This window comes from Spermophilus citellus (genome assembly GCF_964194105.1).
Source record: "Spermophilus citellus genome assembly, chromosome: 7".
In the NCBI taxonomy this organism is placed as follows: domain Eukaryota; kingdom Metazoa; phylum Chordata; class Mammalia; order Rodentia; family Sciuridae; genus Spermophilus; species Spermophilus citellus.
This window is the reverse complement of record NC_138188.1, coordinates 54,067,840-54,084,561: the sequence shown is the minus strand read 5'-3', so window position 1 is coordinate 54,084,561 and position 16,722 is coordinate 54,067,840. Positions and strand designations below refer to the sequence as shown.

General features: G+C 52.0%; 1 protein-coding gene across 1 annotated transcript in view; it reads right to left on the bottom strand.

The window, feature by feature from the left end:
* The window catches only part of MINDY4B (MINDY family member 4B), a gene marked incomplete at both ends in the record, with an annotated part of 28,736 nt that overhangs the window by 5,223 nt on the left and 6,791 nt on the right, over nt 1-16,722 (bottom strand). Inside the window, 7 exons of the mRNA XM_081301901.1 lie at nt 4,513-4,674; nt 5,212-5,284; nt 6,636-6,706; nt 10,227-10,292; nt 10,774-10,939; nt 13,435-13,526; nt 14,196-14,315. Coding sequence (XP_081158027.1) covers nt 4,513-4,674; nt 5,212-5,284; nt 6,636-6,706; nt 10,227-10,292; nt 10,774-10,939; nt 13,435-13,526; nt 14,196-14,315 — 750 coding nt within the window. The remainder of the gene's footprint in view (nt 1-4,512; nt 4,675-5,211; nt 5,285-6,635; nt 6,707-10,226; nt 10,293-10,773; nt 10,940-13,434; nt 13,527-14,195; nt 14,316-16,722) is intronic.

Genomic DNA, 16,722 nt, shown 5'->3' with positions numbered 1-16,722 from the left:
CTCAGGCCAACGCTGGGCTACTGTGCAGTGTTAGTCGTCTGGTCCACTGGGGTCTCTGGTTAACACATCTCTGAGTACCACCAAGCTTGTCCTGTGGTTAGAAGTTGCACATTCCTGACAGGTGTGACCCATCAAACCGGAGTTGACGGAGGCAGAGCCTGTACACAGGCCCCTGAAGTTCACGATCATGGTGAACTCACAACTGCATTAGCCTTGAAGCCAGTGATGAAGTCCCTGCTGGTTGAGCACGACGGTCATGCCCTCTGAAACCTAGCCGTGATTGACCACTGTCCCAAGGTTGGGCCCACACCAGTCCATGTGCACATGACGTGTTACAGACTGTAGAATACAGAGCTGTGTTTAGAAGGGACTGTGAAAGGGCTGATGGTGAAGTGGAATTCTAGGGACTGGCAGGCATATGCTTATCGTTGACCAGAAAACAGCCCGCGAAAGAGGGAACAGAATTGGGGCTTTGAATGAAGATAGAACTAATGGGGTTTTAACTGTGCCGCGTGCCTGGCTAGTGAGTTTGGGCAACTTCCTGCACGTCCTACAGTTTGGTCTTCCTTATCTCTAAGGCGAATGACCACGCTGGGACTTGAAGTAACGATGATTATAGTTTTGAGTGGAAGTGAGGATTAAAGGAAATCGGAGATCATTGCAGATGGCCCCCAGGAAGCCGGAACACAGTAGGTCTCTATGCATGTGGCTGTCCCCAGGATGAATAAAATGCCGTCGTATAGACTTCCCTTAACTGCCACGTGTCAGTGAGGCAGAGAACACACACACATGCGTGTGTGTAGGGAGCTACTTCAATACTACATATGAGTTAGGGATCAGTTTTATCCCAAATAATGAACTGATATGTAAGGAATAAAAAAAAATTGTCTGCAGGTGAAACCAACTTTACATGCATGTGCTTAACATGTTTGTAAGATAGCAAACCATCAGCCTATGGTTGCTCTTGAATTCCGTATTTTTGGAACCAAACCCCAAGTGCACACAGACACGACTGGATAAACCTCCCCGGGGAACCCATGGTCTGGCACATCCTGCCCTTGTGCCAGCAGGAAAGCTCCTTTTTTTGATCTTGTGCTATGACTTTAAGGTCCTGGCAAGCTTATTCTTTATTATTAGAGGGTATTTTAGACTGCAGGTGATTTTCTTTAGAGCAAGATTCAGCAGCTCCATGGGTCTGAGCTGACTTGTGTAGAAAGAAATATGTTCCAGAAAAACCCAGGGCTGGTCCCTGGGCACTGCTGACTCTCTGGCTGAGTCCTCTCTCCCTCTTCTCAGAGCAACTCATTTTGCAAACACCTGTACAGTTTTCAGTTAGGATAAGTTCTGAGGCTGTTCCCGAGGCTTGGTAAATGTTAAAAGGAGCAAAAACCTGGCAGCCTTCTGAAGCTGACAGCAAGCTCAGGTAAGATGCTAGCTTCCGGGTCTTCACACTGTGGGTTGGGTTTGCACTGTGGGTCGGGTTCCCACCGAGGGTTGGGTTTGCCCGTGGGTCAGGCTTGCCCAGCCCAAATGGATTTGAACCCTCCGCCCTGCCCTTCTCAGAGCAGTGATTCTCAACCAGGGCAACTTTGACCCCCAGGGGACTTTTGAAAATGTTGGAGACATTTCTGGTGGTGACCTGGGCGTGGTGCTAGAGGCGAGGACACTGCTGATAGCCCAGGATGCCCCCCCGCCACGCCCAGGCAGAGAAGCCTGGTGCTTGGGCGTTCCAGTGCTGAGGTCGCGAGGTCCCGCTTAGAAACAGACGTCTGACCCTGGCACATATCAGTATCTCCTGTGTCCAGTGTCCTCCAGACCAAAAAAAAAACTGTCTTTGGGCAGAAATGACTACAAATTTCATGGGTCCCAGTGCAAAATAAAAATGCAAGGGTCCTTGTCTAGCAGTTATTGGTAACGCAGGGCCCTGGGGGGCTGCACGAGTCTCGCACTCTTGAAGTGGACAGTTTTGGGGATGCCCCAGGTGTTGGCAGTTTCCAAAGCTCTTCTGGGGAGTCCAGTGTGCAGCCAGGTCCACATCTGTGTCCTGCGGCACTTGTCACCTGTATCCCTCTACAGTGGCCGGTGTGCGTCCACGTACGGCCCAGGATGGCCCCTCTGTTTCTGGACAGAGCTCCCAGTTAGGAGAGGCTGAGGGTCCCAGCTTCCACGTTACACCTTATGTCATCTATCAGGAAGTCCTACATGAGCACATGAAGCTTTCCAGTGGCTTCTGAGTTCATGACAGCACTTGCTCTTCACTCAGTTCTCTGGTTGCAAGGCAGGTGTGTGCAGAACTGGAAACTGGTTCAGAGAGGGTCAGCGCTGGTCCACGGCACATCCCTGCAAGTGGCAGGGCAAGGCCTGCGGTCAAGTCTGCTGATGACCAAGCCAGGATGATTTCCCACACACGGTGGGAGCTTTGTCACCTTTATACCAGGTTCCAAATGTGGTGTATGTGTCCGTTGGTGGCATGTGGCATGACTGGTGGCACCAGGAATGAATTTATTTATTTATGTATGTGCTTATTTATTTACGGTACTGGGGACTGAACCCAGGGGTGCTCTACCACTAAGCCACATCCCCATCCCTTTTCATTTTAAATTTTGAGACAGGGTCTCACTAATTTGCCCAGACTAGTCTCAATCTTGTGATCCTCCTGCCTAAAATATTTGTTTACTTATTTAAATACATACTGGGGGGAGAGTGCACCAAGCACGGGGTTTATAATACAGCTGCAGAAAAGGTTAGACCCAAATTCTAAAAGTGAGTTGATTTAAAGAAAAAACATCAAGCAAATAACAGCAGAGGGTTTGGAAAGACATGACAGAACTCGAGGATTATCTAAGAGTGTTTTGAAAGCTTTGTGATATTGAACAAAATGCTAAATCATTGCTGTCATTTTTGGGTTCTCCTTCCTTGAAACTCAGCCCCATGTAGCCTCCATTTCTCTCCAACCAAATCTTGGCGTATTGTTGGGCTCTGGTAGGTACCAGATGCCAGGAGGCCACAGAGGGTTGAAAGAGAAGAAAAATGTGTGGAACGGGATCTACATATCCCCTATTTCTGGCTTAGCTTTCCTCTCATTGTATTTGTGAGATTTTAAGGTGAGTTCCAAAGTTGTCTGGAAACAATGAGTTGGGACTTCATCCCAATGATGAGTCCAGTCTCTGCCGGGGACGTACTCGAAGTGCAGTGTCCCAGGAGCCGTGGGTGCTGCCTGTTGGACGCAGTGAAGCGAGAGGCTCGTGGACCAGCGGAGATGTCCCTGTTAGTGTGCAGAGTAGGCTCCAAGTGGACGGAGGCGTGTGGGGAAGAGGAGGGGAAGAAGCGGGTCTGAAGGGACTCGGGGGGGGGGGGGGGTTGGACTAGGTCCTTAGTTCGTCTGTCACTTCTCATCTTCTGTATGGTGGGCCTAGATGACCAACTCAGGAGCTATAAGGGAACCTTCACAGCACACTTGCACCCAAAACATGCCAATTCTGCCAGAGTCGGACACTGTTTTCTTGATGTCACTGGGTGCGGGACCAGATGCTTATTTCATGAAAGACAAGGTAACTGGACACTTCAGTGGGGGCAGAGAGGGTGAAGTAATGGACGTCAAGATGCCGTGGGCAACCAGGGGAGCTGAAGGGCAGGCAGTGCTGAGCAGGGGAGAGGGTGGCCTGGAGGACAGGCAGCATTACACTGAGGCTCCCCCGCTGTCCCAGGACCACCCAGAGAAGGGTCGCGTCATGGAGTTGGCCTGGCTGCTGGGTTTAGGATGGACACATTAGTGGAGGCGTCCCACAGCAGCAGCGATGGGTGGTGGGCGACAGCTCGCCTCCTCCCTGTTGGCGCTGCAGAATCCTGTCCCACTCAACCCCTGAGGGGCTGCGCCTTTCAGCCCCCCAGCCCTGGAAATAGGCTGGACAGGGTTCCCTAAGTGGGGTCCCTTTCTCCCAGTGTCTCTAGGAAGGCTCTCATTGATGTGTAGAACAGAATGTCCATTTGCATAAGTAAAGGGTAGGGAGGACCCATGGCTGAGGTGTTTACCTCTGAGAAGGGATCTGTGGCTCCTGGGGATAAGAGGGGCTGTCCTCTTATCTGTACACTTCAAACATTGTTTAAAAAAATGTTTACATGTATTGTTTAGGTTACCTGTACGCTGTGTACACTAAAATGCATACAGTATCTTACACAAGATTATGTATCCAATACAGGGTTTTATAGTTCCATTTCCACTGTGTAGACTGGTTACAGTCTTTATGTCCAGTATAGACCTGGAGATCTCCATGCCGACCCTGGATGTCTGTGTGTGTGTGTGTTCGTGTGTCCATGGTTCCATGTGTGTTTGTGTGTGTGTGTGTCCATGTGTCCTGTGTGTGTCCTTGTGTGTGTGTGTGTGGGGGGGTCAGAAGTATACAGAAACACAGTATAGTAAGGAAGAGCTCAGAGCTGCCTTGATAGAGAGACTTTAAACATTGTCACACTATTGACATGCTAGCTGCAAAGCTGAGAATCCGGGGCACCCACCTCTGAGAGTCTGTCATCCTGGGAAGCATCCTGACCCCACTGCAGGTAGCCAATGTCACTGCGGGCCAGGACTCCGTGAAGCAGTTCCTGAGCCTCCCCTTTCTCACAACCGTTGAATACGTTGGGACTTGCTCTTCCAGTGAGAATCATGTTCAGAATGGCCTGGGGAGGTGGCATGATTCACAAACACATTTTAGGTGGCAATGAAATAAGGATTTAAATTTTTAGTTTTAAAAATTATTAAAAATAAGCATTTTTTACTGAAAAATGAAGCCATACAATACATAATTCTAGATAAGCATGTCTTAATCATTTGGTAGAGCTAAAGCCATAGTCCATTGCCTTCACCCCCCAGCCCCCTCTTACCTGGAGCCCCCTCTGAACTTACTAACCTCCTCCCTTTACATTTCTTTTAAACTGATTTTAAACTTTCCTTTCTGATGTTAGGGATTCCTGGTGATTCCTGTTAAGACCCTTTCTGATGTTTCTAGAATCACGGGGTCCTGGAGCTTTCAAGGTAACTAGGGAGGATTGAAACAGGAACTGGACGGCAGCTCCTGACACAGACTCAGTTCACCATCTTCTTGGGCTCCAGAAGATAACGATGTGATGTCTCTTTGCTGAAGGAGCGAACGGGCTCACTTGGAGAACAAGCCTTTGTCAGATTCTGCAATAAAAGGGCAGAGTCTACCCACGCACCTGCCTGCACAGGAAGCCTCCAGCGCTGGGCTGTAACAGGTGTGGGGTGGTTGAGTCCAGGTCCTCCTGAAGCCTACAGGAGGGGGAAGCCATCAGCATGTGGCTAATCGACAGCGGCCCCGGGCAGAGCGGCAGTGATGAGGCCCTGGTCACTTCCCCTCCCATGTGCCTTGCACACTCCAACGTCCTCCAGGGAAATCCTAGGCCAGGACTGCAAAGTCGGGGAGCTGTGGGTGCAGACGGGGCGTGTGGCCAGTGGCAGGGGAGAAGAGAACAGACACACATGTCCGGCACTGTAGAACCCCTGTGTCGGGCTCTGGGTGGATGCTGGGCTCACTAGGGAAGCTGTCTGCGCTGTGTGACAAGGACTCCTGGCTCTAGGTGGTGACACATGACCACGCCAGAGAGTGCTGGCCCAAGGCAGGGCTGAACATGCCGCCCCAGTGCCGCCCCAGAGGGGCTGGGGAGCCCATTTCTGGCTGTAGAAGGGCAGAGGTCGGGGCTGGGAGGGATCTGGGCTGGGAGGGGTCCAGGTACAATGCGGCTCCTGCTGTCACCCAAGGAGCCACCGAGTACTGATATGGGAGCTGCATGTGTCCTTAGATGAAGCTACTCATGGAACTGGAGGTCATGTCCAGCTGTGAATGGACCTGAGGTCAAGGCTGGCCAGTGTCTCTGTGGCACCAGATATAATTCTGGGCAGTGTTTTTAGATGGTACAGATATGAGCACTTAAGACATTTAATAGTGATGTGTTTATTTTAATGCTTTATCTTTTATTTATTAGTCTAGGCAGATATTAGTGGATAGAATGTTAATGTTTAGGAACAGGTTAATATTTAAATGGGTGTTAATTTAAATAAAATTGTTAAGCAAATAATAGCACAGACCACAAAAATGTGATAGTGGAAAGTGAAAGACAAGTTTCAAGAACACCGCTTCCGGGCTATCAGCCTCCCTCCTGGGCCTCTCCTCTCTGACCCAGAAAGCCTCCCTGGTGCCCTGGCAGCAGGCCTCCCCTCTGGAACCCACACCCACACTGTCTTCACACCGTGCCGCCTGTCAGGACCCACTTTGCTACCCGCCAAGCCTAGCTTTGCCCTTCCTGGGGAGCCTGCAGGAAGTCAGGCTGCGTCTTTTCTTATCTGTGCTGCCCACAGTGCCGCGAGCAAGGCTTTGCATGCCACCGAGATGGAGTGGATATCCGAGGGCATATTTACTGTGGATCTAAATAATAAAACCCGTGTCCTCGACTGACGGTCTCTGCTTGCCCTGCCACACGGCTGAGCCAGCCTCTGGAACGAGGTGTCCACAGAAGAGTGAGCCTTAGGAAATGGTGGTGCTCGTGGGAATGCTTTCCACCCCAAGGGCACAGTGACATGGTCCCGCTTCTGCACCCAACACCTGGGGCATGGCAGCATTTACCTCTCGAACGTCCTGGACAAGATCAGGCTGTAAAGAAACAGGACAATGCCGCGACTTCCTTCCCCTTTGAACTGTTTGGGAAACAAAAGAGAAGCACTTTGGTCCAGAAACACAGCAGCCTTGTGTCCCTGTAGGCGTGATGTTCGTTGCTGAGACAGGGGCACCCTTGGCCTCCCGCTCTGGGACTCCACTCTCAGGGGCAGCCTCCCTCCTCAGCCTCCTTCCTGCAGCAACCATGGTACCACCAGCCTCCCAGCCCCAAATGCTCTCTTTCCCACCTTTCCAAGGTGATGCTCTTCTAATCCTGCCCAGGCCCTGAGTGCTGTCCAGGTTGGCCTGCCTCCCTGCCCTCTCTGGCCGTGTCCCTCTTTGCAGAAACAGAGTCACACAGGCCTCTCTCCTACTACCTACTCCTAAGTATTGACTTCTCTGAGCTCCAGTCTTTTTTAGTTTTGTCTGCAATCATAAGAGGAAAAAAAAAAAAGCCAAAAACCTTTCCTTCGGTTTGTTGCAAAGATCAAGTGAACTAATGAGTGCACGTGCCTCTCTTTGTCTTGGGTCATTCTAGCTCCATAGAGAGGTCAGTATTTGCCCCTCTTTAAGGCACTTCTCTCTTTTCTGGGCTGCATTACTGTTCGGCTCAGAACTCCTTGAAGATCATTTGCGATCTCTGGGATCACATCCCTCTGCCTACCCAACGTCCAGGGCCTCTCCTGAGCTGGCCAGTGTCCATCTTCTGCCTGCAGCATGGCTGCTTGTTGGCTGGCTTTCCAGGTGCCCAGGGTCCAGGCCCCCCCTCGTAAAGCCGTTGTCTCAAGAAGGGACCTGATGAGACACACGTGCTTCCCCTCTGTGGATTAATTTGCTCACCTTGCTATCTGTGACCTGGCAGGGACCAGGACCCTCAGGCAGGAGAACAAATTCCAGCGCTACCAGAGTCAGACAGGAATTCCTATGACCGTACCACGAGAGTGTGGGAGAAGTGGGCAGGGTGGGGCCTGAGGCAAGCTGGAAAGACCCGTGTATTAGCTTTCTGCTGCCACCTCTGCCACGGTGACTTTAAGCCACATGAATTATGCCCTGGGTCCAGCATGGGTCTCAGTGGCTACGGTCGTAGTGACAGCAAGCCTGCGTTCCCTGGGATGCTATAGGGGAGAGCGGGTTCTTGGCCTCGTTGGCCTTCTGAAGCTGTCTCCCTCCTTCCTTTTGAGGAAGCCTACAATGAGTCAGGCCCATCTGGGACCCAGAGAGTCTCCCCATCTCAAGGTCCCTAATCGCGTCTGCACAGTTCCTTTTACCATCTAGGGGACATTCAGGAGGTTTCTGGAGCCTGGAAGTGAGCAGCGCTCACCTGTCGCAGTTCATCTATCAGGGCGGGCTGCCTCCGCCTCTCCACCAACTGAAAACCATACAGGATCAGTGTGGCTAGATTTTCTAGGAAAAGCCAAAACCCAAGTTCTTCTGTGGGATTTCCTGATTGTTTTTGACATTTGCTGATTCAAAAGTCGGCAGCACAGCCCTGGGCCGTCCCAAAGTGTGTGGAATAAGTGTGACATTTCCTAGGAAGCGCTCGCATGGTTACCTTGTGGTGTCTTCTGTGTACCTATCTGTATCCAAAGTTTAAATCCTACAAACATCAAGGTCATTGGAGTACTATTTACCCTAACTCTAACCCAGAACAAGCTCATCTGAACCCTACTACATCTGCAAAGACCCTATTTTCCAGTAAGATCACATTCCCAGATACTGCAGGTTGGAACTTCAATGTATTTCGGAGGGGACACAGTCCAACTGGTGACAGTAGGCCACAGGCCTCCAGCTGGAGATCCAGGCCCGTGCACTGGGACAGAGGATGGATGCATTTTGGTAGTGATGGGTTTGGTTGGGTGAGTGGTGCTGGTAACAGTGAGAAGGCAATATGCCTGCCTCCAAGCTCCCCTCACCCAGAAAATATTGCCAACCCTTCCCCAGGTGGCTGAGGTGACCGTAGCCTAGGCGGGCTTCACACAGGTGGCTCTCCTGCCATGCCCACCTGCAGGGCAAAGTCCCCTCTGCTAAGGGCCCTGGGCCAGTCTACAGAGCTCCAGCTGTGCTCCTTGGATGCCACCCAGGCCACACTTAGGACTCCCAGCAGATGTGGGTCCTGCTGAAAGTCTCCCAGGGGTCAGCGGAGGAGGCTAGCAACACAAAGGAATGTCCTTACTGATTTTTGCTGAAAAGTTCCCTTCTTACGTGGGTCCTTTGTGTTTATATAACTCTATCTCCGTCTCCTGTCCTCAACCCAGTGTCCTTAAGCTGGCTCCTAGATCAACATTTCATGTCAAGGAGTCAAAGTCCATCATAAGGTTTTCCTGGTTACTCTAGCAAATTACCATAAATGGAACAGCTTAAATCAGGGCTCGGGATGGAGTTTGGTGATAGCGTGCATGCTCAATGCCCCTTACCAAATAAAACAAAATGTGAAATTAAACAAAACAAAATATTTAACATGTCTTGTGTCATAGCTGCAGAGGTCACTGAAATGGGTCTTACTGTACTGAAATCATGGTGTTGGCAGGACAGCACTCCCTCTGGAGAATCCCTTGTCCTGTCCTGGCCCTGGCCTGTCCTCCTGGACACCCGTGCACATGCCTTGGCTGGGGCCCCACTTGCACGTTCAGCGTGGGCGACGATGCTCTTCTCAGCACCTCTCGGACTTCCTCTCCCATGTGAGGACCCTGTGGCTGCCTGGGCCCACTTGGGTCATCCAGAATGACCCCTCTATCTTAAAGCCATCCGACCAGCCGCGGTCACTCTCCTCTGTGATGTAATGTGCATATTCACAGGCTCTGGGGGCAGGGAGTAGACACCTTTCTTGGGACCATCCTGCCAGTCACACAAGTCAACAGCAGGCCCATGAGAAGGGGGGCAGGTGGGCTTGAGCAGCTGGTCATCCAGACTAGAGCTATGAGCCACACATGGCCATAGCTCCCGTGTTGGCCTCCTCAGCCTTCCAGGGAACGGAGACCACAGTCCCCTCACCGCTCACCCGACAGGCCTCAGGCTCCATTGCTGTCCTGCTGACTCCCTGCTTCCCGCACACGGTAGGTCTCTGATTCTTCAGGAAATCGGCTTTCGTTTCTTTCTCTGCGGAGTCTTTGAGAGGCCCCTTCCCTCTCCTCCTGCTGCCTCCTGGTCTGTGCTCCCGCCCTCCCACCTTAAGGACAGTCATTTACCCGAAATCCGAAGTCCTTGTGGAGGCAGCGTAGACAAGGGCCTTCCCTAGTTTTCTACCATTTCTGTTTTTACCCCTCGGATAAGGAAAGACTGTCTGAACAAAAGACATCCTGGCCTGTGCCCTCTACAGTACTGTGCTCTGGGTTGATTAGCCAAGGAAAGAGGCCGTAGTGAGTGGGGCTCCGTCTGATCTGGCCTCTTTCTAGGTTGTGGGGAGGGAGAAACAGGCTTCTTCCACTCATCCCGCCCTTTTCCAGCCCTAGGAATGACCTGGTTTTCTTAACGAGCATCATTAGCAACGCGCCTCAGAAGAGAAAGAGGATCTCTGTAGGGTGGTCCAAGGCAAAGGCACCACCGCAGCCCTCAGACACTTACACTCTCCAAGTGATCACCGATGAATTTCTCAGCTGCTTCCTTCTCTGAAAATTCAAACAGCTGGAGCTACAAATCAGGAACAGGAGATAATAATGAGGAAGAGGAAGGTGCCTCCAAGGGACGCCAATTCTCTGTCATTTCCTCGAGGCAGATCTTTGTTTCGTAGCGAGATCACATTGCCCTACGGACATGTTCTTACACGAGGCCACGAGACACACGCAGGGATGGGTGGCCACCGCCGTTGCCCTCGGAGTGCTCAGTTTTAAGCCCATGTGATTTTCGAGCAGTAAGACAATAAAGAGATTTTCCCCCATAGGAAGGATTCAGCTATCTTTAGGATGATGGATATGGACATTCAGGGATGGTGATTTTGAATTATCTGGAAGGAAATTCTCTTTGGGACCTTCCACTTTGGCCGCTTGGGTCATTATAGCTCTGGGCACTCTCCTCTTTGGGGTGCCTCTTGCCACAGCAGGCATGTCCAGGGGCATCGAAGGGCTCCATTTGGTCTCCATGGACGCCCTGCGCGTGGTGGGACTGCACTTACCCTCTCGGTGAAGTTGTCCCTGGAGTAGTCAGGAGTCCAGTCAACATAGGTGTCCTCGGTAACCAGGCAGACAACGGCCTTCTGAGCGGCTCCTGAGACCCACAGGATGTCAGTCAGCACGGTGGCCAGGGCTCGCTCCTGCTGCTGCCTGCTCAGGTCCTGTAAACTGCAGGAGGGGAGGGAACAGGCACAGGGAACAGCACCTTGCTGTGTGTGGGGCCCCCATGGTCATGCCCCCTCTGAACACAGCGGCATCGCCTGGGTTCCTTCACCAGCCTGCTCCTGAGCTGTGGCTGCAACTGGAGTCCTCACAGCAGGGTCTGGTTTCTCTAGGGATCTTAGCCAGTTCACCTCCTGCGTCTCACCCAGTAGGGCCGCTGCTGTCCTCTGTCCTGAGCGACATCAGGGGTTAGCCTGAACACTTCAGCCCACTGATGGGCCTTTTTCAAGTGCAACCCCCATAACCTCTCTTTTGCAAAGCCTCTTCCAGGACTGGCCAGCCTGGACCTGCTCTCCACTTTCATCTGTCCCGTCCTAGTGGCACAGGAGGTCTCCCCCAGATGGTCCTGCACTCGCTGTATTCCTGCACTAAGCACTTCCCGTATGTCACCTTGTCTGGTTGCTTAAGCCTCTAGGGCACATACCACTGCTGCTCCCACAAAAAGGCACAGAGAGGTTAAGTAACTCGCCACTCTTCCCTCATTTTTAAAGTGGGGGAGCAGTGACTTGAATTCAGGCTGTTGGGGTCCTGAATCCCTGCTTCTCACTGTTCCACTGAGCTGAGTGCCCTTGAGGACACACCTTCCCAGGAAATGGGAGCCAATCTTCTGTGTGACGTCACTCTGCTTACTTTCTACATGTGTGACATTGACAAGTGTGGCCTCTATAGAGGGACACACAGCCATGGCTACAGTGAGCTTGATGATGATTTACACAATCCTTCTAGCTCTGTGGCAAGGCACAGATTTGTGACAAGGAGTCTGAGGGCCCAAAACTCTAGCACAGAGTGGAATGAGAAGAGGACAAAGTGCTATGAGTTAAGGGGGAGGGAGAGAGAGGCTTGCGCAGGGGGCAGCAGCTCCCTGGAAAGTGACCCTTCACAGTTGTTCAGTTTGCCACAGACTCGGTGCTGTGCTAAGTGCTTTACATCATGTAGCAACTGTGTATGTGTATGTGTGCATGTGTGCATGCCTGGGTGCACGTGTGTGGTGCTGTGTGTGTGCATGTCTATGTGTATGTGTGTGTGTATGCATGCGTCTGCGCACGTCTGTGCTGTGCACATGGGTGTACATGTCTGCATGTGTGTGCACATGCATGTGTATATGTGTGCATGTATGCATGTGATTGCATGTGTGTGCATGCTATGTGTGTCTTCATGTGTGCATGTGCACATGTGTGCATGTGTGCATGTATGCATGTGTGCACATGTGTGTGCCTGTGTGCATGTGCATGCTGTGTGTGTGTTTGTATGAGTGTGCATGTGTGTGCTGTATGCATGTTTGCATGTGCGTGCCTGTGTTCATGCATGTGTACACATGTGTGCACATGTGTACAGTGTGCATGTGTGTGCCTGTGTTCATGCGTGTGTACACATGTGCACATGTGTGTGCTGTGTGCGTATGTGTGTGTGTTCATGTGTGTGCTCATGTGCCCACATGTCCCATCTTGGCTCCCTGGGTCCCCCCATTTGGCACTGGGTGCATTCCCCAGACACTTTGGGTCCTACTCTAGTGACTTCCATTTTTCACCCTCCTCCAAAGGATTGGAGCCTCTTGGTCCACAGACAACTGGGAGGGGTGCCCATTCCTGTGGCTGGCCGGGAGCCAGGGTTGGCTGGGCAGGAGGCGCCCCCTCCTTATCTGAAGGTGGGGCAGGCTGCGTTTGTGCCCAAGCTCCCCCAGCGTTGGCTGGCCTCCCTGGGAGCCACGCTCTTCCTCAGCTGCTCCTCTCTTGCCTGCTTCTCCTGCTCTCTCACAGGGCTCTCTGGAGGGCACACCCGGAATAAATCACTGGCATAAAAATCCCCACTGTGCACCGTGCTTCCGCAGGACCTGGCAATCCATGACCTTAGAATACATTATACATTTCATTCCTGGTGGGGATGACCTATCTAGCCCGAGGGCAGATATTTGCCTTTTACTGATTTTCATTTCCTCTGACACACAGCACAGGGCTCTGCACATGATGGGGGGCAGTTGTTAACCTCTAAGAATAAAGTCAGTTTGAACAAGTTTTGAGTTGATTTTAGCAAATAGGGAACCACCAAACACGGTCCCTTGTTAGACTGGTGAAGTAGGAGGATGGAGTCTTCATTCACAGGTTTGAACCACCTCCGTGGTTCCCCCTAGAATTGTTGGGTTACGGCTTCCCATCAAGTATGGACAGGTGAGCTCACCTGAGACCTGGGGCATAATTTTGCTTGACAGGGTGGTCCGCAGTGGAGCATGAAACCTGTCAACCTCATTCCTGCCACTGGACATTGAAGGGACGGCAGGAGGCCCCCCACCCCAGTGCTGCAGGCCAGCCCCTGATCACGTCTGCCTTCTGCTTTAGGAGCACAAGTCCTTCCTGAGGCCACCCGCCCTGTCCAGTATGCTTATTTAGCATATTAAGGTCTCCATGAAGCTGGTCACTGTTCCGCACTGCTCACAGTGCTCTTACCTGCGAAGGTGGCAGTCTCTGTCCTTCCTGGTAAACAAGAGATGTTTGATGATGGACCCTTGTACAGCCATCTGAATGCTCCGGGGGCCTCCCTGGGATGGGGAGGGTGAGCAGTGAGGGCGAAGTTGTGTGCTGGGCTCTACCACCGCAGCAGAACCACGGAGTGGACGTGACAAAGAGCCCTGGGAGTGGACTTGGTTCTCCACCCTGCTCTGCATCCCACCCCCTCCTGGTACCCCAGGGCTTCATGAAGGGACGCTGCTCTGTCCCTATGCACCCCTGCCCTTGGCTGTAGCAGGGTACCGTGGCCGGCTAGAATCTGCAATGACTAGCTTCTTTGTGGAACCCTCAGACGGGTTCCTGGAAACCTGTTCCCCTCCATCCTCCCATCACTCTGCCCCTGCTTCTAGTCAGACTTGCCGACTTGGAGCAGGCAAGCAACTAGCTGGCCTGGGAACGTTGGTGTGCCTGTGACCACACAGGAATTGTTGAGACTTCAAACAAGCCAGAGGGAAGTTTCTAGATTTTCCTCTGCTTTTGAATCTTCAGGGATGCTTAGAACTTGGAAAGAAGAGACAGGAGAACGAGGAGGTGAGGAGTCTATCATAACCAGGCAGTGTGTGGTGATGTTGAAGTCTTTTATCATTTGAGGTTACGTTTCAAATTGTGCACGCGTCTCCACTATGGTCGTAATGGTTCATGCGCACACAGAAGGAAGGAGAGAGACTAGGGATCTAACAAGACCGCCATCTGGCTGTTACCTTTGCCACTTCCAAAGCAAACGCAAGGTCAGAGAAAGGACTGTGGAACTTGAAATAGGCCTTGTTCCAGTCATAGCTGAAGATGTGGATGGTGTTTCCAAAGAGGCTCTGCCTCAGCTTCTGAAAGTAGAGGAAATAAACTGTCAGCAAAAAGAGTCCTCCATACACCTCTCCAGGCGAATTGGGAGTGGCCTTGTTCCCGCCCACAGTCCGTGACCAGGTCTCCAGGCACCAAGTGGGGGCAGCACGTTCACATTAGGGTCCACTCAGCGTGTCCAACATGCCGTGTCCCTGGTCTCACGTCCCCTGCTGGTCATGTCCCTCAGAGTCCACCACGTGCTGCTGCTCTGTTCCTGGCCTCTGGTCCCTCTAGCCCTGACTATAATCCCTGCCTCTCCCATCTCTGGGGTTTTCTTTCTTGATCCAGGAAAAATAAATAAATAAGGACAGGATGGGACCTCATGTTTGTGGCCTCAGCATAGTAGTGACTCCAGTGATGTGAACAAGCATTCCCGCTAGGATCTCTGAAGTTGTCCTGGGTGCGCTAACCACACACTGAGATCTGAGAGGCCCTTTTAGATCTTCCCAGAAAAGTAGGAAAAAGTCTTTATCAATGAAACTCATGAAAAATAAAAAAGGTAGGGCCGGGGGGGGGGAGGGGTCCATTCACAGCTGAAGACTTACTCATCTTTAACAGGTACGAGCTACTGTGGAGTGCGGTCAGGTCAAAGTCTGACACCCAAAGTGCTGTACAGGACAGAACCCTGAGACAGAGGGACAGAGACCTTAGGCTGAGTTGCTCGGGAAGGCTTCAGGGAGGAGGTGTTATTTGAACTAGGCTGGTGAACGGCCCCTGTCACCTGTTGAGACTTCCCCATGCCAAACCTGGGCTAAGCCCTTTACACTCATTGCATTCACTTGATTCTGTGAAGTAGCTGTGGTACAAGCCTCCTCCCACCAGGCAAGGGAAGCACCTGGCCTCAGGCCGCCCTAGGTGGGAACAGCAGGGGTTCCCACCGTGTCCCACATCTTTCCCACCATGGTCCTACATGGGCCGACTTTGTGTTTTCTACCATTTTTGTGTGCCAACTACTCCTTAATCAACACCTGTAATTAGGTTGGTGACTTCTTGTGATTTAGAAACCTTGTTTTAAAAGGACACTTGATACCACTTCCTTACATGGAAGTCAAGCTCTCTTGCCATCCATAAGGAACCCAGTGGAAATCAAGCAACTTTATCGATCACAGCAAGAAACCTCTGCTGTGAAAGCTCTGGCCCTCGTCACCACTGGGAAGGGGGGTGAAAAGGTAAAGGGGTGCAGCCAGGACTTCCCTTGACCCAGTCTTTCCCCTGGTCTGCCCCAATGCACAAGGGACGACACCCTCCCCAGGAACCAAAATCTTCTGAGGTGCGTTACGTATGTCACATCCCTAAAGTGCACGTTCCAGCAGAGGCACACATCCCCACACTGAGACAGACCACGCAGCAGTCTGAAGGAGGGGGATGGGAAGAGGCTCTACAGACACCCAGGCAGGTGCCCGGGGCCTCCTGGATGGGGAATGAGAAGTTCAGGGTGACTAGGGCCTTGTGGGGGTGGGGTAGGGACAGCTGAGTGGACACTGAGAATGGAAAGTCCCTGTAGCCATACCCTAAAGCCAGTTGAAGAGCGTGAACAAATGGAGCCCAGAGCCCAGGTGGTCCAAGCTGTGCCACCTTCCTAGCAGAGCCTGAGAGCAGCTCTGATTGCTTCTCAAAAGGGGAAACAAAGAAACATGCATCTAGAACGCTCTTCCCGAGCCGGGCCCAGGTTGGTTTCATGGCTGCAGGTTTCTTCCTGATCATTTTTGCTTCCAGTTCAAAAGAAAAGGTGGTCTCTCCAGAGAAATCAAGGCAGGCGCATCTCAGTGTGAGGAGGGCCGGGTCGTGTGCTTGCAGAAAACCCACGCAGCGGTCTTGGGCCCAGGGTGTTGGAGGAGAGGCTCTGGGAGGAGAGATGCAGCGTGTACGGTGGCTGGAGAGGGCCACCAGCCTCCAATGCCCCAGGGAGGGCCTCGAAGATAACAGGAGGGTTTCCCTGACATGATGATGGAACAGCTCGGGAGGACTTCCAAGGGCCGAGAAGCCCATCTCTGTTTCTTACTGGCCCCAGGAACGTGGGGAAATTGCCAAACCTTTCTTCCTTGCTAATTCAGAAGTGGGGACTCCTTCTTGGTCCACTTCATGGCTAGGACTGAAGGAGGAGTATGGAAAAGGGCTTTGGAAACCCAAGTGCTGAGTGAATGTAAGCGTCGTTGCCTTCGTGAAAACACAGCCTGTCTCTGCGGGGACATCTTGTGCTGTGTGGAAGAAAGTCCCAACACAGATGGAGAAAGACCAGAGATTGGCAGGAAGCAGGGAGGAGAAACCAGGCTAAGTGTGAAAGATTAAGACTGTTGAGACTGGAAGCCTGAGAACTCGGATCCAATTTGAAAATTCCTGCAAGCCGTCCAGACTCCTTGTTCGGTTGCCAGCTGCTGCCTTCCACTC